Source organism: Malus sylvestris, chromosome 15, assembly GCF_916048215.2.
Source record: "Malus sylvestris chromosome 15, drMalSylv7.2, whole genome shotgun sequence".
Lineage (NCBI taxonomy): Eukaryota > Viridiplantae > Streptophyta > Magnoliopsida > Rosales > Rosaceae > Malus > Malus sylvestris.
In genome coordinates, this window is record NC_062274.1 from 39,629,385 (window position 1) to 39,651,637 (window position 22,253).

Here is a 22,253-nt window from a genome sequence, read left to right on the forward strand (position 1 = left end):
GTTTAGGTTGTATTTTATTTGTTTTGTTTCGTTTTATTTCTTTGTTTGCTCGAGGACTAGCAAAAGCTAAGTGTGGGGGAATTTGATAGGAGTATATTTATGCGACTTAGTTAGCTTGTTCTTGTGCATTTACGTTGTATTTCCTTAGTTCTTTTAGTGTTCAAAGTTATTTTTGTGTGTTTTCAGACTCTAAGTACAAAGTATGCAAGAAGATGCATTTTGGAGGCCTTTGGAGCATGTTTCGGGCTTGGAATGGATAGCAAATGCATGGGCCAAGTGGATGGACGAATTTGAGAACTAAAGAGGCCAAGAATATGAAGAATTATGGTCCAAAAGATGAAGAAAACAGCCCAAAAATCTGTCACCCCAACTTGCATTCCTTGCCATGCAAACCACATAGAATTCCCTTTGGATTCCATGCCATGCTTGATCACTCTTGTCCCCTACATAATTTCTAATTTCATGCTTCAATTCATTTAATTATTACACTCAATTGCTTGATACCTCTTGTTCCCTTCACTCATTAGATTTTAGACAACATTTACATCCATTACATGCACCAATTGATGCTCCATCATTCACATTTGGAATCCAATGCCATGTGCAACACATGTTGTTGCACCTTTGACCCATTTGTTGACACATTTCACCTCCCTTTCCATCTCTATGCAATGTACACAATCATTCATGCTCCCTAGCTACAACACCACTCCATTTTACCCTTCACACTTTGCATCATTACTTCATTTTCACCCTTGGACCATTGCACACCACACACACAAATTGTCATGCATTTCATCCTTAACCTAACCTGATTTTCTAAGGTTTTTGGGGCCTATAAATACATGTTTACACCCTTTGGCCAAAGGAAAATCCCCCATATTCATCATTTTATCACAAAAATTCGTCCATACACACCCTAGGAAGCAAAACACCCCAAAAACACCATTCTAGTGCCTAGAAAACATAACAGCCACTCCACCTTCTTCCACCCTCTTTGCCTAGTTCTCCACCACCCTCCAACCATCAAACACTCCTCCACACTCACCCTAAACCCTTCCATACCATTCCCCATCCATTCTACATCATAAAACTACCCAAAATATGTTCATAACCCAATCTGCCGCAAGCAAGGGAAAGGAGGAATCTTGGATGCACTTGCTACCAAGTTGGAGCATTTTAGGTGTTTTCTTTCCTTTGATTTTAATGTCTAATTTTATGTATCTTTGCTTTGTGAGTATGAGGAACTAAACCCCTCTTAGTTAGGGGGTGATTCGAAACTATGTTCATACTTGCAATATGATTTGATTACATCCAGTTGTGATTCATAAGTTGTGAATTCAATTTACTTATCCGTTCATATAAAAACTAATTTGTGTATGTTGGTTAAGAGTGCACGCTTAATTTTCATGCATGAATTTGACGCTAGAATATAAGGGAGTTTCACCTAATCGTTATAAACTTATATTCACAAGTAGTGAAGGTTGCTAGTCACAATCACGTTAAGTAAACTCTTGGCATAAGTTTCATGCAAATCATAGTAACGAGTGCCTCGTCAATGCTTATGTTTTTCATAGAACTTAATGATTCTTGCTTGTATCTCTATTATGCAATTCATGTAGGGAACTTGTAGGGAATGTTTTGGGTTGTCGTACGCAATCATCCAACCTAATAACTTGTGGAAAAAACTGAGGGTTAATTAGTGCAATTCACGGTTAATTTGGGGCGTTGAGTATTCATAGCTTATCGAAAAGCAACTGGAAATCGTTTTGTATGCAAGTGTGACATATGTGGAGAAGAACCTCCTAGCTAATCTTCCATCCATAAGTTTCATTCAAATTCACTTACAATCTGTTTTGTTTTACAAAGTTTGTTTTGTTTTCAAATTCATTAAAACCAAAATCCCCCTTTTACTTTATTGTTTCAAAGTGTTTAATTTCTGTTTTGGTTATGTGTTAGAGTGTTTTGATTCACCCAAATTTGTCTAAGAATTTGTTTACTTTGTTCTTGTCTTAATTTAATTATTTTCGTCAAAAATCAACCCATCTTATTTCTTTGAGTCATATTAATTAGAACTTGTCTTAGATTATGTTTTTAAGTGTTTTAGTTCATTAGAAAACCAAAATTTGTCCAAGTTTGTGTGAGAGTCCCAAAATTGCCCAGATTGTGTTTTTAAGGTAGTTTTGAGTGTTTAGGGGCTGTTTTGAGTTTTTTTGGTTTGTTTTAGTGTTTTAAAGTATAGTTTTGCATTCTTTGAGTCTAGTTAGTGTTTTAAACTTTGTTTTCACGTTTTCAAGTCAGTTTCCAAGTGATTTAGCAATCCCTCCTAATCCCCGGCCTAAAACGATCCCTACTTACATACTTTACTACAATTGATAAAAAGAGGGTTTAATTTGTGTGTTTAGTTATTTTACGCATCAAGTGATTACTCACCTTTAGGGCTTCCACAAACCATGAGTTACACCTAACAGTATGTTATGGCTACCCAAGCTAATCAAAAGAGGTGGAGACCTATTCAGTTTAGGATTACAATGCAATACGGTCTTTCTTTAATACAATTACTCACCTTTAAGGCTTCCACAAACAATGAGTGACACTAGCAGTATGTCATGGCTACCCAAGCTAATCAAAAGAGGTGGAAAACCTATTCAGTTTAGGATTACAATACAATACGGTATGATGGTAGCCCTTAATGCTCAGCCACAAGCTTGCCTGCTGTTTAGAATTACTTATCAGAAACTCTATCCTGAGTACGTTGATGAGCAGAACCCTTTTCCAGTCAACTTCAAGATGCCCGCGTTCCTAACATCCAGCGGAGAAGATGGCAAATGTGTCTTCCAGGGATCACATTTGCAAGTTCTCTAATCGCTGTGTGGCATTTGAAGACAATCCTAACTACAAGTTGAGGTTGTTTGGAAACTCTTTAGTGGGGTTAGTATCTCAGTGGTACTCTTTGTTGCCCCCTAATTCTATTGCCAACTGAGGGCAAAGGGAGATGGCCTTCCATGAGCAATTTTATAGGGTTGAGCCCGAGATGACTATCAATGATCTGGTTGAAGTCAAGCAGTATGGAACATGAGTCCACTGAAGACTTCATGATGAGGTTTAGGAGGATAAGGATGAGGTGCCAATTCCCTATAAATCATGCACAACTCATATCCATCGCTCAGAAAACGTTGAGATTACCTTTGAGGAAGAAGTTTTATGACGTGCAATTCAATGAGTTACAGGAATTGGTGATTGCTGCCATCAAGTATGAAAAGCTATTACTCGAGGAACAGCAAGTAAAGCACTCATCTAAGGTGCCTTATTTCTACAAAAGCAAAGCTATAATCCACTAAGTGGAGTTTGAAGGAGAGCCATAATAGAATAATGGCCACGAAGGAGAGAGAATGGACATGTGTGCAACGGAAATGACTACCCCTTTTAAGCCTTTACTAGTGAAGGGGTTAGTCCAGCCAGTCAAGGACTAGAAAGTGGTCATGAATGATGGTGGATTTGTCCCCATGAAGCCCCCCAAATACTAGAGTTATTCCTTTGACTTAACCAAGGCTGCAAAGATATATGAGGAGTTATGCCCAACAACACCAAAAAAGCTGGCCAAGCTCGAAGAACTAAGAAGGAAGAAGTATTATAAGCTACATTACACTTTCAGTCACTCCATAACCAACTGTGTCCAGTTCAAAGATTGGATACAAGACCTTATAGTAAAAGGAAAGTTGTTACTGGAGAAACCACAGACTAATATGATGATTGTCACTGACCCTTTCCCAAAAGCCCTAATAAACATGATCAACTTAACATGGGCTGAAAAGGGGAAAAGAAAAGCTACTTGGGAGGTGAAAGCAGAACGGAGGCAAGTTGATAAGCCGACTGAGGGAGTTATAAAGTTGCCCGAGAAACCTAAAGCAGCCATAATCAAAGGGGTGGTGTTGTGTAACAAGTGCGAATGCGAGTGTGAGTTAGAAGTCCTAGCATTAGGAGCCATTATCGATCGGGAACTGATCAGAAGAAGAGAGAGAAAAGAGCAAAAAGCCCGCATAAATGTCATGCGGGCGGCTAAAAGTGAAACTTTTAGGAATATTTTCCAACGGTTGGGAGGAGACTTTCAACCGAAGGGCTTGTCAAAATTGTTCAGGAATTACGAAGCTTCGGAAAAGGTAAAGGACAGGGAAGCCAAGGTGCCAAGGTGCATGGATGTGAAGCCACCCCAACCAAACTATACCGATGGAGATGTCAGAAGAAAGAAAAGAACAATGAATCCAGTCACGAATAAGAATCTTGCCCGACTTGGGCGAAAATGGTATGTGGTTGGAAATGATGGGAAACCCATAAAAGAAATGAGAGCTTCCATGATCAGGAGAGTCCATAGGCAACACAAAGCCCACATGAACTCATTGAAAGTCCCTATTGCCTCAGAAACCTATAAGAATGTAAAGTTTGAAAGAATACCTGATAGAGGAAGAAATCAACTCCATTAGAGAACCAAGAAAGAGGTGGAGAAAGCTAATAGCAAGATTGAAAGAGAAGGAGACCATGTGCCGTAGAACCCCCATCCTGGGAAATACATAATCTTGAGGAGAACTCAAGAGGACATGATGATGATGACAACCCCAAAATGGAGCCCAAAACTAATATTCTTTGGAACTATCTCACCTGAAAGGGGGTTGCCCGCACCATTGTTGGTTGATACTCTTTGTGAAGTCCCACGACAAATGTCGAACTTTGGCATAACTTAAGAGGAGGCGCTGCCTGAAATAATGCTGCCCACAAGCCTGGTTGGATGGGCTCATGGGCAACATTGGGAGCAAGAAAGAGGAATATCACATGCCTTTGGCTGACTTGTCTATAAATGCAGTTTCCAAACACGAAGTCCTATCTTTCATGGATAGAAATGGCAGTTATAATCAGATAAAAATGGCTAAAGAAGATATAAACAAAATAGCTTTTAGGTGCCCAGGTCATGGCGGAGCAAATCAATACTTAGCCACGCCATTCGAGCTCAAAAATGCAGGTGCAACCTACTAAAGAGCGATGAGTGCCATTTTTCATGACTTAATTGGCCATAGCATGGAAGTATACATTAATGACATCGTGGTGAAGTTTGAAATTAAGGATCAGCACTTGGTAGATCTTAGACAAGCCTTAACAAGAATGAGGATCCATAAGCTAAAAAATGAATCTAAAGGAATGTGCTTTTGGAGTAAGGTCGGGCAACTTCTTGAGATTCCTTGTTCATCAAAGGGGTGTAAAGGTTGACAAGAACAAAGCTCGGGCAATCATGGTAACACCTCTTTCCACCAATAAAGTACAATTGCAAAGGCTACTGGGAAAGATAACTTTTTGAGGAGATTCATTGCTAACTTGGCGGGCAAGATTCAGCCGCTAACTCATTTGCTCAAGTTAAAAGAAGAAGAAGAATTCGAGTAGGGTCCGACACACCAAGAAGCCTTTGACAGAATAAAGGCTTACTTGTCCTCTCTACCAGTGCTTATGCCACCTCAGAGGGGGAAACCTTGAAAGCTTTATATTTTTGTCTCTGAGAAATCAATGGGAAGCTTACTGGCCCAAAACAATGAAGGCGGGAAAGAACAAGCAATATACTACCTCAATAGAATCCTTACTGAGGTAGAGACGAGATATACACCAGTAGAGAGGTTGTGTTTGGCTCTATACTTCACTGCCTGCAAATTAAGACATTACATGTTACCTTGCCACATCCACATATCGCCAAGACAGATGTAATCAAGTACATGCTATGAAAACCAATGCTAACTGGGAGAATTGGAAAGTGGATTCTAGCACTATCATAGTTCAGCTTTTAGTATGTGCCCCAGAGAGCGATCAAGGGACAAGCAATTGTAGACTTCTTGGCTGAACACCAAGAGTCTCAAGATGAGATTATCAACATCCCAAGAACTTTTGAGGTAGCCAATATGTGGATCCCATCGAGCAAAGTTTTCTTGGGCAAAGAAGAATGAATCCATCAAGAGATAAAAAGGATAGATAATATCTGGATCACTCCTTGGAGATTATATTTTGATGGTTCTTGCACTCAAAATGCTACGGGAGCTAGGATTGTTATCATTAATCCCGAGGGTGCTCACCATTGTTATTTATTTCTCCTAGACTATCAAGAGACTACCAACAATCGGGTAGAGTACGAAGCGCTAATAATTGGCCTGGAGATCTTGATAGAGTTGAGGGCAACTGAAGTTGAAGTATTTGGTGATCAATCAACTAAATGAAGAGTACAAATGCAGGCACATCACCATGGTAGGCTACCATTGGGCATCTACACAACTATTGAGTTATTGGGATACTGAAATATCAGTCGGTCATATTCCTAGAGAATCAAACGTGATTGCCAATGAAATGGCACAATTAGCTTCTAGAGCATAAATCCAACAAATGAAACTTGAAGGGGACATTGAAGTTCAAAAAAGACATCTCCCTTCTATCTTCGAAAGAGGTTTCAGCTTAGATGTGATGGCTGAAGAAATGATTAAAGAGGATTAGAGGACACCTATTGTTTAGTATTTGAAAGATCAATCCTTCCCCACAAGTAAGAAAAATAGACAACAAGCAATAAAGTACGTTTTTTGGGAGGAAAATCTACTAAGAAAGACTCCAGATAGGCTGATGTTAAAGTGCTTAAGCCAGGAAAAATCAATAAGGGTAATGGCCGAGGTACATGAAAGAATTTGTGGAGCATATCAAGCAGGAACCAAGATGAGGTGGTTACTTAGGAGGTATGGTTATTTCTGGCCTAACAAGGAGAAAGACTGCAAGGCCTATGCCCAAGGATGTGAAGAGTGTCAAAGACATGGACCTCTTCAACATGTGTCCTCAGTACCCTTGTATCCTGTGGTCAAGCCTTGGCCCTTCTGACGATGGGCAATGAACTTCATTGGGTAAATTCATCCAGCTTTTAGTTAAGGGCACACATTCATAATTGTGGCCACAAACTACTTCACCAAATGGGTAGAGGCTTCAACGATGAAGACCATAACCTCAACTACAGTCAAGAAGTTCATTGAAACCAAGATCTTACACATATATGGGGTGCCCGAGACAATTGTTACTGACCGCGGGCCATTTTTTATTTCAAAGGAAGTAGAAGAATTTGCAAGCAAGTTCAAGATCAAGATGATCCAATCTAGTCCTTACTACCCCCAGTCAAATGGCCAAGCAGAAGCCAGCAACAAGATCTTGGTAAACATTATTAAAAGAATGGTGGCTGAAAGTCCAAAATGGTGGTTGAATGTCAAGTAGACACTTTGTGGGCTTATAGGACCTCCATAAGGGCAGGAACTGAAACTACTCCTTATACCTTAACCTTCGGGTAAGATGTTGTGCTCCCCATAGAGATAAATGTGAGTTCTATTAGAATTCAAAATCAGTTTGGGTTGCACAGTGAAGAATATATTCAGACTATATGTCAAGAAGTTGAAGATCTTGATGTAGCCCGAATCGAAGCTTTAGATAAAATTCAAGAAGGGAAGAGAGCTGTTGCCTGAGCATACAATAAGAAGGTGAAGTTGAAGAACTTCGAGAAAGGAGAATTAGTATGGAAGGCAATTCTACCTTTGGGAGCTCAGATTAGAGGCTTTGGGAAGTGAAGCACGACTTGTGAGGGTCCTTTCATTATCAATCAAGTATTGGACAAAGGAGGACATTACTTGGTAGATTTGGAAGGAAGCTTGCAGAGGCATCCAATTAATGCTAAGTTTTTTAAGAAATATCACCCAACCTTGTGGGATGTTAAGGATTGCTACATTAAAGAAGTATAAACGTTGCGAGTGGTCTAAACTTGGCTTATCTGCCCATTGTAGTTGAGTTTTAGAGAGGAAATGCAAGATAAAATGGATTGAAGAAGTCATTTTCATTTCATTAATGTTGAAGTTACAAATCAATAGTTTTACATCCTTGGTTAAAATAGCTATCCTAGGATGGCTAACTGAGCTTCAGCATCTTCAACTTCAACATTTACTTCCTTGATTTCTTCAATCTTCTGGTAAGGCTATTTCGATCGGACGATTATTCCTCCAACATCTTAATTGCATAAGACACCTTTGTAATCCTTGCCTCCATAAAAGAGCCTTCTTCCACAAGTTCTACCAAAGTCTTCGACATTGTCATAGTTAATCCCGAAGTATACACCTATGATGATGAAGTGATCAAGAAAGCAGAAGCTATGGTGAAGTCTGGGCTTGTGGATACCAATGCAAGAGAATATAGCTTTATATCCATAAGTAGAATCTACCGGTGCGATTAAAGTTGCTTGGTTACTCCTTAATGTTATAGAAGTCCTGAAACAGAAGCTGGAAGCAGTGTGTTTTTCTGAGGATATTGTAGGAAACCATTTCTCCTTAGGCATATTGTTTTCTACAGCAATTAGGACCTGAGAAGTCCATGCAGGTCCCAAAGAGTGCACTCCTCCCTCCTCAAAGAAAAGCTCAGTATGCAAGCTTGCCCGAGGGCAATGAAGGCCATTGAAAAGACAAGACATGATGGAAATTCCCTAGCCAGTCTCGCAGGGAGATTGGGTTCATGCAACTTTAGGTGCCATTGAGTAGAGTTGAAGGAGACTGAGAAAGTAAAAAAGGATTTTCTGGAAATTATGAAGATTCTGGAAATTTTGGGAAGTTCTGGGAATTTAAAGGCTTGGGATGGCTATGGTGTTCTGCTGAGGGGTTTTGGAAATGATTATGTAGTAAGTAGCCAATTAACGGTGGAGTTCGTGGGTTAGTGCAAAGGTTTTAGATAACCAACAGTTGCTTTAAATGGCACAAGTTTCGAGTAAAGGCGTGCGACGACTATTAAATCATTATTTATGCCTCGGTTTGCAGGCTCAACAACGATTGAAGGGGGCACTGTTTGGGTTAATATTTGAACCTTGGGCTACAAGTCTTTGGAAGCCCAAATATGCTAATTAAAAGAAGACTTGCCTGAAGCCCAACATTAAGCTTAGAGACAAGTTGGCGCCTTCCCATTAATGCATAGGCCATCTGCCTATGATTTAAAATGTCAAGTGATGGGGACTAACTCACACTTAGCCAAAAAGCACTTTTCAGTGGCAACACAAGTAAAAAGCTGATGACTCACTACCCTCCAAGTGTTTTCTAGCAAGAGCAAAGTCACTGTAGTCAGGCTAATCTGCCTATAAAAAGAACAAAAAGCCCCAGAGACAAGGACACTCAACCAATCAAACAAACAAATATACAAACTCTACTCTCAAGCCAGATTTGCATCTAAAAGCTGTAATCAGCCAAGATCTCAATCATTTTCAGGATCATTCCCTACAAAAGCCATCTTTTGTCTAGTTTATAAGCTCTGCTATCACCCCTAGTGGCATAGTATCTATTCCATTGTGTAAACTTGTTTGCCATCCATCCCTTTTTAGTTAATAAACCCTGTAAACTCAAAAGATAAGTGATTGCAAGAAGTTCAACCTTGCCCGACAAGGTGAAATCTTGCTCAAAGCTCTTTGTTTATTTTATAAGTTAATAGATCTACTGCTTAATGTCTTCTCCAACATGTATTCAAGTCATTTCCATTAGTTTTCCCATTATAAAAGTCTCATTTGCATCCGAATCTGGTTAGTTTAATGGATATGCTATCATTAAAATCAATCAAGAACCAAGTAAATAACTTAAGGGGATCTGAACTTCCTCCATTCGAACATACAAGACTATGAACTAAAACTCCTTGTTCGCAAGGTAAGAAAAAAGAACTTAATGTAGACTTAACCCATCCACGACAATCCTTTGATAACAAGAAGTTTGAGTAACTTGGGGCGCAAGTAATCAACTAAACACAATCTTGTTCTACATCTGCTGTACTGAGATAGTAATGGCACACCTAGCATTTGGTTAGTTTTGATTGTGAGCCTCAAAGCTTGCACCTAAGGCCCCACAAAGGCACCTTTCAAAACTAACTCTATCATCTTCTTGCACCACATCAGCAAGCAAGAACCCGATTACACATCCAAAGTGCCAATCCCATGGGGAGTTGTGCTGAGAGCCGAGGAGCCTTCTCCGGAGAAATCTTCGCCCAAACACAAAGCTTTCATTTTTCTTTTCTGTGCAATAAAAAGGCTAAGTGAGGATGTGAATGAAAGATCCCCATAATCTCAAACGTAGCCTTTTTCTTCAAGTGGCCACGTGCACTACATAACATTTAAATAACATGAGGTAGTATTCTGAAACCTTTGAACTAAAAAAAAGGGTATCTTAATGAAACATTCTCGATACTGTTTATTTTTAACGTTAAAGACATTTTTACCTTGAAAAGTCACTCCTGGTATTATTCACTTACAACTTTATTTTGTCATTTTAATTACAACTAAAGTTTTTGAGGATTTTTTGTTAGTTTTCCTAAAAAGAGTACTCTAAAACCCAAAATAGAAAAAGAATATGTGATCTTAAATATGCCAAAAGCACACATAATCAATTTATTTAGACAAAATATTGAGAAAGAGTTATACTTGACTCATTTAATTCAATAAAAAACTAATGAGATCAAATATAATTTCCACGTCGTTAATCTAGCTAGAGAACACAAAATCATGTAATTCCTCTCATTAAAATTCAAGATGTACAATTTGCGCTCATCATTGTTACTTTTTGGTTATTTTTAGAGTTCGACACACAGATAGCCGAACCATTATTGAACTTCACAACAATTGGCATAACCTTGTCTTTAAGTTATAGAACCCAAGGCCAAGAGTGTTCCTTCCTCGGCTAGAGTTGCTTGATTCAGAATTCAGCAGCACATCTCACCACACTCACCATACTCAAAGATATTTTTCCCGCGGAGCTCGTGAGTTGAAATAAAGTAAAGGCAGAAAATAAAGGGAATTGTTATTGACACTTCAAAAAATCTCATTTTTCACTCTAAACTTTCTATAATTAGAAAGACAAATACACTTGTGAGGAGTGTAGAATGAAATTTTAGAAATGTTAATAACACTTCCCAAAATAAATTAATAGAAATTTTAAAGGGGAGGTTAGGGGGAATAATTGGAACAAAGGGATGAGCGTAGACTACGTCACTAGGAGGGACTTGTTATTCGCTAAAGACAACAATCAGAAAAGATAAGAGGGAAATAGGAGAGATTTGTTCTTCTCCTCAATTTTGGATTCAATGTTACAAGTGGTTTAGCTATTAGATTCATTTAAGTTCTCTATTTCTGGTGGTGTTTTTCCTCTGTTTTGTATTATTACAAATCCAAGTCAATGAATCTATCCCCCAATTGAACTTTACACTGCATTCATTGCTAATACATTGCTATTTTTGTTTACAAAACCACACCTTTGTTTTCTAATGTTTACCCCCAAAGAAGGAAAAGTAAAAACAAGTAGCATTCGGTGATAGGGAAAGAGGACCTACCATTTGCCCTCCACAACCCTAGGGTGGGTGCCATGAGCAGCCCCCTTTTCCACTACTACCACCACCACCACTTATATAAGCCTTTAAAACTACCCATATATTTATGCATAGATATTAGAGAGTGAAAAGAGTCAAGTTCGGCATTGACATGAATATGAATGGAGGCAGCACTATCTCATGCACTATCATCACCAATGACAAAAACCCAACTTCCATTCATGATATCAAAGACAAAGATTCAAGCTTCTAATGTGCATAACCAACCATATTATATAATTAATTTTAACCTTTTCTTTTACCCTTTTGATGTTTGTAGAAGATATCAAATACAAAGATTCAAGCTTCTAATGTGCATAACCAACCATATTATATAATTAATGTTAACCTTTTCTTTACCTTTTTGATTTTCTAGAAGAACCAAATGCATATCCCCATTACAGAATTTTTCTTGCTGATTAAACTATTCGTCTCACTTCATTTCTTAATTGTGATGTATGCTGCAACTGTGGACAGTTAGCCATTTTTTCTGAATACACACTTAAGTATACGGAAAGAAATTGGCTAAAACGGACTTCAAATTTCAATTGCTGCAAAATTAAAATTCAATGATTGAACTGATCAAAATCAAATATTGATCATACATCATTGATATAGCAAGCAATTACCGAAGACATATTGACAAACTAATCACTTAAGCAATTGGGATTTCAAAAATGATCAATTAATTTTCCCAAAATATGATGAACATAAAGGCTGATGGGATAAACATTCAGAAATCATTTTATACACATGGATAGCGTCTCAAATTTTTAATTTTGCTTATGACTATTTAGTCTAGGAACATTTTAGTCTTCACCTTATTAGATCAAAGAGTTTTGAGTATAAATCTCATGAACAACCGTTGTTAGTTGATGAATTAAAGAAATGTGATAAAAAAATATTCCCATACAATTGAAGGGGCTACTATGGAATGGATGCCAAATTGCCAATGCATAGATGTGAAAGGTGACTCTTCAGCGTTAAGTACTCGGTGCGGTTAGTTGTTGCAAGCAATTGCAATCCCATATCTTGGATTTTCCCAGAAAGAAGAGACGTCACATTCCACAACAGAAGTATTAAATCATTGACCATGGTCAGTCACTCCATGGCAGATATTATTGGATGGTTAACATTTGCTATGTTCAACTCTTTCTCTGTCAATGGGGTTTTAACAACTTGCACCTTCAATGGTGCTTTTGAGAAGTGCCATATTTCAAATTTATGCACATGAAATATGGGACCTAGAAATATTCTATTCAAGAAATTAAAACTCAATAAGCTTTTGCTTTCTCTTCCCTCAAACTCACATTCTTCTGCTTATTGTTTAGAGTCGATTAATCAAATTCAAATAGGCTTTTGTTCTTCCTTTGCGTATTCAAATTCTTTTGCTCGTAGTTTAGATTCGATTTAATCATTATGTCGCTCCATTAAAACAGAACAAAATATTTTGCTAGAATTGTTATACTTTGCAATGGAAAACAAGGGAAGTTAATGGAGAATGGGAACTACTCTTGATTTGATTTTAGATAAATACATACATGGCACTGCCTTTTCTTCCTTTGAAGACAGTAGAAACCAACACAAGGACACCAAGAACTAACATCAACAACACCACCACACATTGAAGATTTTGTTATATGAACATGAACAAGAACTGGCCACAATGACCAATTCTCTTTCCTTCCTTGATTAGGAGAGAACTTGGTTAATTACATGCAGCTAAATCTCAATAGCTGGCAGTGAATGGTTTGTAGACCTTGAGATCACTAACCACCCCAGCAATTGAGCCAGCGGCAGCTGCAATGGTTATTATGAGGCAACCAACACTTAGGGTTTGGAGGCAAAGCCATCTTGTGCTCCATTTTGGAATCCTCTTTTGCACAATGTACATCTCGACCGGGAAGTAAACCGTGAGCGGCCAAAACCCAAAAGCCCCAAGAAGTCCTACAACGTCGTTGAAGAACGGGAGGATCATGGAGATCACAGTGGTTATGACCACAAACGCTGTCCTCCAGATCATTCTGAAGAGGTTGAGGTTGTAGGGTCCGATTCCTGGGATTCGGAGTTTGATGTCTTTCGTGATGAATTCGCTGTCCGGGAACCTTTGCGCTGCGGTTTTCTCAACAAAGGAGAAAAGGGGCTGTGCGTAGACTTGGTATGCACCAACAAGGTGGATGACAATGGCAGCGTTGGCAATGTCAAGGAGCCAATAGGGGTTGTAGAAACCAAAGCCAGTGAGGAGGTTTCCGGGGGATAAGTCTCCGAAAGCAGCGTATCCCATGCAGCCACAGAGCATGTAGAAAAGGGTTGTGACTGCCACACTGATTTGAGTGGCCTTTTTCATTGTCTTGGATTCAGATGGCGGGGATCTAATTGTGTCCTGAATTTCGATTAGGATGAGAGAGTACGAGTAGGCGAAAGCTATGTCACCAAGTGCTTGGAAGCTCCTCCACATCTTTTGGGTTGCAGTCACTGTACCGATGTTTATTCCGGTCATACTTCCCATGATTTTTCCATTTTCTGAAATTTGACAAGCAGGAAAAGAAGCAAGAGTCAGCTTTATTAGAACCAATTTAATTAGTCAGAAAAACTGAGGTCAAATTTAAAACCATCAATATAGCTTTAAAGCTTGCTATTTTTGTACCTGCAACTTGAGCAATTCCAAGGCCCAGTCCAATAGTTGAGTAAGTGAAGGACATGACAGCAGCAACAATGGAGAGCCACCACAACTGATCGAAGTCCGGAATCTGAGAAAATATGATCTCTGTGACGCCGAAAGCGATCATATAAGGGTTGCTATTAATACGGCATGGATTTTTTCCACCACTCTTGTGGAAGCAATTAGACCTCTTTATTGCCCTGTTTAATCAACACCAAAAGAATTAGTCCAAAATATTATCTTAACGTCCCTAAACTGTAATCAAGTTTTTTTTTTTTTTCAAAAGGAAATGATTTCCGCAAACGCCAGTTTATCTGTCTTTCAATTCTCCTTTAATTTATGTCGAGTGTGAGCAGAAATCACTCCTTGTTTTCAAACTTCAAACTCAAAAACTTACATCATGCTTATGGATGATGCAATTGTGTAGCCAATGGAAACTCCAAAAAGATTCAAGTACTGAACATATCCACAAATTTTAACCTTTGCTCCACCTACGAAAATCGAAACATGAAACAGAATAAAGTTTGAGCATTTTAGAACATTGAAAATGTTAAAAAAATTTTACTTGCTAACAAGTTTAAAAAATATATTTTAGCAAAGTTTACCAAGGTTGGATCTAACAGCATCCATGTACGTATAGTTTCTCTTCCCAATGACCGAATCGCCGGAACGATAGCATGCAGAGAGGAGAGTTGAAGTGTAGTAGGTCACAAAAGAGAACAAGAGCATCACAGAAGGGCCAGCAACCCATCCAAGCTGAGCTGTGGCCCAAGCCAAGGACAGAACCCCAGAACCAATCACAGCAGTAATTATGTGTGCACTTGAAGTCCAAACAGTTCCTGGTAAATTAAACAGCACAAAGAATAACAAATTACTGATACTTTAAACAAAGTTAATTACTATTCATGTTTTTCTGTTAAAGATTTGAATTTATTAAACTAACTAGCCTAACTCATCTGCGAACATGAATAATGTGTTAGGAAGAGAAATTTACCGGTTCGTTTGAGACGACCGTCATCATCAAAGAACTTGGAGCCTCCTTGCGGAGGCATATCAACTGAGAAATCAAAAACTTGGTGGTGGTGAAGCTGCTGGTTTTTCGTGGCAGTGTTGTCTCCCATCTTTTGTCACAAAAGAGAGCAAAACACAAGCCTTTTAATTTTTGTAAGAATAATAATTAAAAAGAACGTATCAGAGTTTGTGCTGCTCAAAGTAAGCAAAATCTGTGAAAAATATGGAAAATAAAGAGATGAGTTTTTCTTTTCCAATGATCTATGAGCTTGTTCAACTCTCCGTCACACACAAAATGCACCCAAAGAAGTGCTACAGAAACCCAAATGAAGTTTTGCTTCAAAAGAGAGAGAGAGAGAGAGAGAGAGTGTGAAATTATGAATACTTGGCAATGAACTGGTATCGGTGTACGAAATTGGAGTGGAAGGTGGGGGTGGGGGTATTTATTGCACTTTTGTGGGAAGAATGTAAAACCACACGTGGTTTAGAAGACCAAAAGAAGACTCATGCATCCCACCAATGCAATATTTGCCGGTGTTCAACACGGTCCACTGATTTTCATGCCAACTTGGAGCTTGACTTTCAAAGATTTTCCAAAATTTTCTCCCAACCTATGATTTTTCTAGTGACCCTCCCAAAGCACTTTCTTACACCTATCTCTGCTTTTTCAAGTTTCAAATCTAATACGCAACTTCATCTTTTTTTTATTTTTTTTTTATTTTTTCCAACTGGCAAAAGGCCCCAGATCGGTAGGAGCCATTGATTTGAGTCACTGAATTTTGGGATATAGTTATGCTGCTTGAAGTAACAGTTGAAGAACTTTTTTCTTTTTATACAAGTCATGGCTTTTGGTTGATATAGGCTGGCATCAACCAAATGTTAGGCATGAGTAAACTTACTAGATATAACATAACTGTTAAAATTTGAGAGTCCCAACGCAAACCTAGTGATGGATTTAACATAAGGCATCGCAAAAACGACGAGTTCATGCAGCAAGAAAGTTTCGACTAAAATGTGTGGCAAACAATGCTAATAGTAGCTGAAACTGAAGAACAGAAACTTCTAAACCCTTACCGTCATAAGTTGGTAGCCTTCCTTTTGGATAAATTTCAAATATGCTAATATGCAGGAAACCCGACAACACACTCACTCTAATATATCACAAGAAATATTAGAGAAATGGGTATTATTTGTATTGTGTTGTGCCTCTCTTTGTATCAACCAACCTTCTTATATAGCAGAACTCATAGCTACTAAAATTTGATATTTAATTCTCTCTCTTTAGAGGACAACCCTAGAAATAAGAATCAAAAATTTATTTCCACTTTTAAGGCTTATCATCCATCCCTTATTCCCTTATTGAAAGAGAAGAATAATGAATATGGTTCTCCCATAATTATTCATTCCCACAAACATCATAGAGAGTGGGAGTATATAATTATAAACCCATTTCAAAGCATAAAATTGACAATTATTTATTAGTCAAACGTTTCTTTTAAGTGACACAACTGTGCACCAAATGACCCACTAAAACTTAATCACTCACTTGTTTTAGCACAAGAATTTTAGCATATTTTGACTGGTATTGAAAACAGTGAATTCATTCAATTTCAGTCAAGTAATGACTTGGAATCACTATGGAGCAAGGAAAGCTGGGTCTCCAACATGTAAGGCCATCTTCAACTGACCCGTTCAAAGGATTATAGGGTTAAAAATAACTTAAAATGACATGAAAATCGTTTCCAACCGAAAGGGCTCGTGGCCCTACCGGATGAAAAATGGGAAATCAGGCCAACTAACTAGCCCAAAGGAGCCAGCCATCCAGCCCCGGGCCCGCCCAATATTCAAAACCCAACGTCTACCTGGAATCGGCATGATGCTAGCTAGCAACGACTAGCTGACGCCAGGTTACCATTGGATTTGAATTTTTTTTTTCAAACAAAATTTAAAAAAATAAAAATAAAAGGGAATTGTTATTAGTACTCCAAAAATCTCATTTGGCACCCCCAAACTTTTTATAATTAGAAAGAAAAATACACTTATGAGGAGTATAAAATGAGATTTTTGAAGTGCTAATAACAATTCTCAAATAAAAAATTCTAATTTTTTTCCTATAAATACCTAAGCTACTCCTACAATGGCGGATGAAGATAATGATTATAGTCTTTAAATTGAAGTTGTTGTCTTTAATATTTAAGTTGTAGTTTTTAAATTTAAGTTGTAGTTTTTAAATTTAAGTTGTAATTTTTAAATTTAAGATGTTGTAGTCTTTAAATTGAAGTTGTAATCTTTAAATTTAAGTTTGTAAAATGAAGTAGTTGGATCTTTAAGTTGAAGTTGTTGTAGTTTTTAATATGTCCGAAAAACCTTATTTTAATAAGGTATTTTAAGTAACCATATTAATTCAATTAAAATAATAAATTATGTTTGGCTTATAGCCCTTTGGCCCCCTTGGTTGGAGATGGTAAGAAATATGACCTAGCATTGTTCATTAAAATATTAATTTCTTGAAGGGTTATAGAGCTAAAGAGAGTCATCTGGCCCTCCTTATTCGATTGGAGATGGTCTAAGATTCCCAAGGAAAAAATGAATATAATTGAAAAAAATTAAATGTACATGGATAATGGACATTCCTTTCTTACTCAACAAGATGATTGGTGAATTACCATGCGTGCAAACACATCGGAAATGGAACAAGTAGTTGGTCCTCTTTACTCGCTGAGAAATTGAGAATTGATTTTGAGTTGGATGCTCGTATTTTATATGATACATATTTGAGCATGTGATTTTCACATGTTGTTCTAATAGCGAGACATTATTTACCATCACCTTATATTGTCCGCATATATAGCTTGAGTGACGATAAGCGTAAAGGAACATGTTGAGAGTATTAGCTCCAAATTGAGATAGAATTAATAATTTAAAAAGATCTTGGCATACCCACCTACTGCATACCAATTGATTTGAACAGAATGCTCTCCTTTTAATAGGGTGATAAAGCCTTGATCAAATTCTCATTAAGACAGATCAATTATTAAAATGAGTACGCTTGGAGGTTGCAACAATAGCGTGGTAATCCAAACTTTCGGTTTGGGATTACCGAAAATATGACGACGAGGTCTCGATCCCCGTACCTAATAACTGGTATTTATAGTTCTCTCTCGAGTGGGAGTCTTTCTCTCTTTTTGAGAGTGTTTCTCACCTCTTTGTGTGAAGCCTCCAACTTTGAGCAAAACTGGTGGTGCCGACCCTAGCTTCGGCCGGGGTTGGTCATCATTCTCCCCTTTCTTTCCTTTTTTTCTTTTTTTCCTTACTTCTACTGTTTTTCCGCCTTGGTTGTTATACGATCTATTATGTTTCTCTTTCCCCGATTTTCAGCCATAAAACCTGCTGAGATTATGTGTAGAGCTCCAGTGTTTTCACTGACTCAAGTGTTTCTAACATCACCACTTTCGCTTTGTTAGCTGCCTTTATCGGCAGTGTCGATCGTGGATTTCCACGGTACTTCACCTTGATCGTTGGCTTCTCTCGTTTGGTTGCCGACTATCTTTATTTTATGGTTGTGCTCGAGGAGCAGATTGGAGTTGGATGTGGCATTTGGTGAGGCGTTGCTTGGCTGTGGAAGAGGATTTGGACAGATCAGAAAGATCTATGGCGACGATGGAGGCAATTAGAAGCTTCTGGGTTTTGCGTATGTGGTCTGGTTTATGGGCCTAAATGTTTCTTGGCTCTTGTAGTGTTTTGTTTAGTTTTGGCCCATTTTTTGTTGGTTATATGTTAGTTTTGGACCATGCTTGTATGTAAGGTTTGTCTTTTGTAGTAAAATCTTACTTTTTACCCAAAAAAAAATAGGGAACTTTAACGAAAAGCATCTGGTACTGTTCACTTTAACGAAAAACCACATTTTTACACTAAAAAGTCAATCCTGGTACTATTCACTTTACCCTTTATTTTGTCCTTATCATTAAAACTCAAAGTTTTCAAACCCTTTTCATTAGTTTTCCTAAAAAAATAACCAGTTCAATAATGGTTACCGAACTTTTGCAGGTTTCGATTTTTTTTTTTTTCTTTTTGTTTATTCGGTTTGGAATTTTTTGGGTCGTATTCTGGATTTGGGTGCAAAAATTTCCAGCCCTAAGATCCATACGAGCTTTCAAGATGCATTATCGTAGTCTTTTGGAGGTTATGAAGAAGGGAACCAAATCCAGGAAAGATATAAATGTTTTAGATGAAATGAATCTTACAATTTTGGCTTTGACAATAGATGTTTGACCAAATACAATTGAAAATTGCTTTTGACATTGTAAAACTCGGTCTGCGGATAACATGGCTCCAGAGAATTTGGATGAAGTGTTAGATGGTGGAGGCATTTAAGAACTGTAAAATGTAATAAAAAAAAAGTGGAATAATCGTAAGGAATGGATGTGAAGGACCTTTTGAACTACCCTAGAGAAAACACAACTTCAAATATGATTAAGATGATAAACTTGAAAATGAAAGTTCTACTGGAACCTTTAAAAAAAAAAAAAAAAACTCCCAAAGAGGTGATGACATTGAATAATTTTTTGTTGCAATATGAGAACCAAAATTTCTTATCATATTAAGAAAAGTTAGAGATGAGATTCAATCTGATATCAATTTCAAAAAGTAACAAATTACATTGATTGAGTCATATTTTAGGATTGCCTTATAGTCGAATCATAAGCACTATGTATAAGGAAATTATTAATTTATATATTATTGGAACCTATAGGAATTTTTATAATATATTATATTATAAATTTTGCGAATTATTATTTTACTACGTTATTCCAAAGTTGGAACTGGCTAAAAATAATATAACTTAACTTCTTGTGAAATTGGAGATATGTGTGCAGTGAAATAAAGTAAGACACAATATTTACGATGTTCGACAAGTGTGTCTACGTCATCCAAGCAGGAGTAGTATTTCTATTATTTTCTGAAATAATAGAGTACACTGATAATTCTCACTATTTTCTCCCTTCTCCCTAGCCTTATAGCTTACTAATATATTCCTCTTCTTTCTTTCTTTTCTCTTTTCTCTCTGTCTTCTTCTCCTACTCTATTTTTTATTTCGTTGTTAGTGGCCTTGGCATGATATCATTGCTTACACAGGCATGACATCATTGCTTGTTCATGCATGATGCCATCACTCAAACCAAATAATAGACATCTATATTTCCAACACTCCCCCTGCATGACCATATGTCAATATCGATTGCCTCATTAAAACCTTGATCTATTTTGGATACTCCCCCTGATGAGTATCTTCCCCTAATTTCGAATTCTTCAATCTGACTGGTTACAAAGTTGATGTAATCTGATACCATGCATGATAGTTTGAGTGTCTGCTTTTGAAGGTGGATTACATGCACTCCAAATTTTAATAGGTCACAAGTATTAGCCAAACACATTCATGATTAGCTTCATGGAGATATGTATTTATGAGAGATATGAAGATACAACGACAAATGTTTGCCTCCTTAATCATTGTAGGATCAATCTATTTTCCATATGTAAAATACAAATCCCTTTTTATAAGCGATTTGTATGCATGCTAAAGAGATATTCATATTTTTCTTGTTGAATAAGGGGCTTTTGGTGAGTTATTTGTAATAGAACAGGCACATGCCTGTAATTTCATGGAGATATAAATAGTTTATTTCATTTCCATGCCCATTTGTTTATATTTTGCTCCACTAGAAATGCGATAACTGATTTAGTGTATTCTGCTAAATACATTAAGGAATACTTTGCTAAGATGTGGTACTTCTGGACCAAATATCAATTCATCATTTCCCTCACTATGATGAATGATCTTTCTTAGTGCCTAAAAATTAATTAACCATTTGAGTGATCAACTCATGATCTTCAAACAATATGGTTTTTAATACCGTAAACCTTTCAATGAATAAGAATTTGTCTTTATTTATTTTTGGCATATTGTTCGATTTGCAGCTTGAGACAATAATCCTTTCAACACTTTATAATTTTTTCGGACTCTTTAGGAGTCCCACTCTAATATCAACTCATGCAAGAAATTTAGTATGATGCAACAATATCATAATGCTAGTAGTCACTAAGGTAATTTATACCATCCAATGGTATCAAGTACATAATTTGTGGTTTCCAGGCTTAGTTTAAGGAATTTGAATCCTTTAGGGATTTTCTACACTTCATGACACATGCTCCTTTGAAACTTATACAGAGTAATTTGCTTTTATATATAATTGAGGGAATTTACTTATGGACATATGCTTCGACATTTCATATATATATAATTCTCCATTGCAATGAACAAGTTTCACAATGGGAAATCACGTTTACAAGAGTATATCGCAATTTTATGTTTCAACTAGGAACCATGCGTCATATCATGTGAGTGTATTTCAATCTATTACAAATGGTCATTGTAACCTTCTGGGTTCAACATCATTTGATGATTTGTTGTATAGGTTCATTTTTCCATGTTCTTACTAAACTGTTGCATCATGTAATGGAATTGCCTTTCTCCATTATGGCCAATAATTTTTCATTCCGTCAATGAACAAAAGAACGTGGCTCAATATCAACACAGCTCATTGATAAATTTAGCAGCTGCTGTAAAACCAAAATTAACATTGGTTATCATCGATTTGTGATCTCATAATTTTCGTGTGCATGCACATGTATATTTTATAAGCATTTCAATACTTTGGATATCCTTGCCTCTTCAGGGGCTTTACATTGTCTCTTCTAGGACAGTCATCTCTTATTAAATGAATTGTTTGGAGAATTTGGTTCATAACCTCCTCTAGATCGCTATAAAGCTTGGATTTTTAATCTCTACTTCTAGGGAATTGAATCATTGGAACCTATACGCCTATCATGCTTTAGGCATGAGACATAGTACACAATAAAATTGCCATGTCCATAGATTGTCCTTTTGGGACTTAAATCCATACAGCGATTGACATGCTTTGGGCATGCAAAAGTTTAGTAGCGCCAAGTTCATGGATAACCTTATTGAGGCTTCAATCCATGAGGTATCTTTGTTACTTATTAATGCATTTGGTAGTTTATTTGTAATCGTGAAGATTGTATTACCTTTTGCGCATCTAGAATATTAGTTGAAATCATTCTTGACTTT

The 22,253-nt window shown here is 37.2% G+C and overlaps 1 protein-coding gene across 1 annotated transcript; it reads right to left on the reverse strand.

Moving 5' to 3' along the window:
- Positions 1-12,921: 12,921 nt before the first annotated feature.
- On the reverse strand, positions 12,922-16,329 carry LOC126602562 (amino acid permease 3-like). Its single transcript, XM_050269463.1, has 6 exons — positions 16,178-16,329; positions 15,087-15,213; positions 14,698-14,931; positions 14,490-14,583; positions 14,078-14,292; positions 12,922-13,953 (listed from the first exon to the last, which is right to left on the reverse strand). Exons 1-6 carry the CDS (start codon positions 16,181-16,183, stop codon positions 13,160-13,162), a joined length of 1,470 nt encoding a protein of 489 aa, XP_050125420.1. The 5' UTR covers positions 16,184-16,329; the 3' UTR covers positions 12,922-13,159.
- Positions 16,330-22,253: the final 5,924 nt, after the last annotated feature.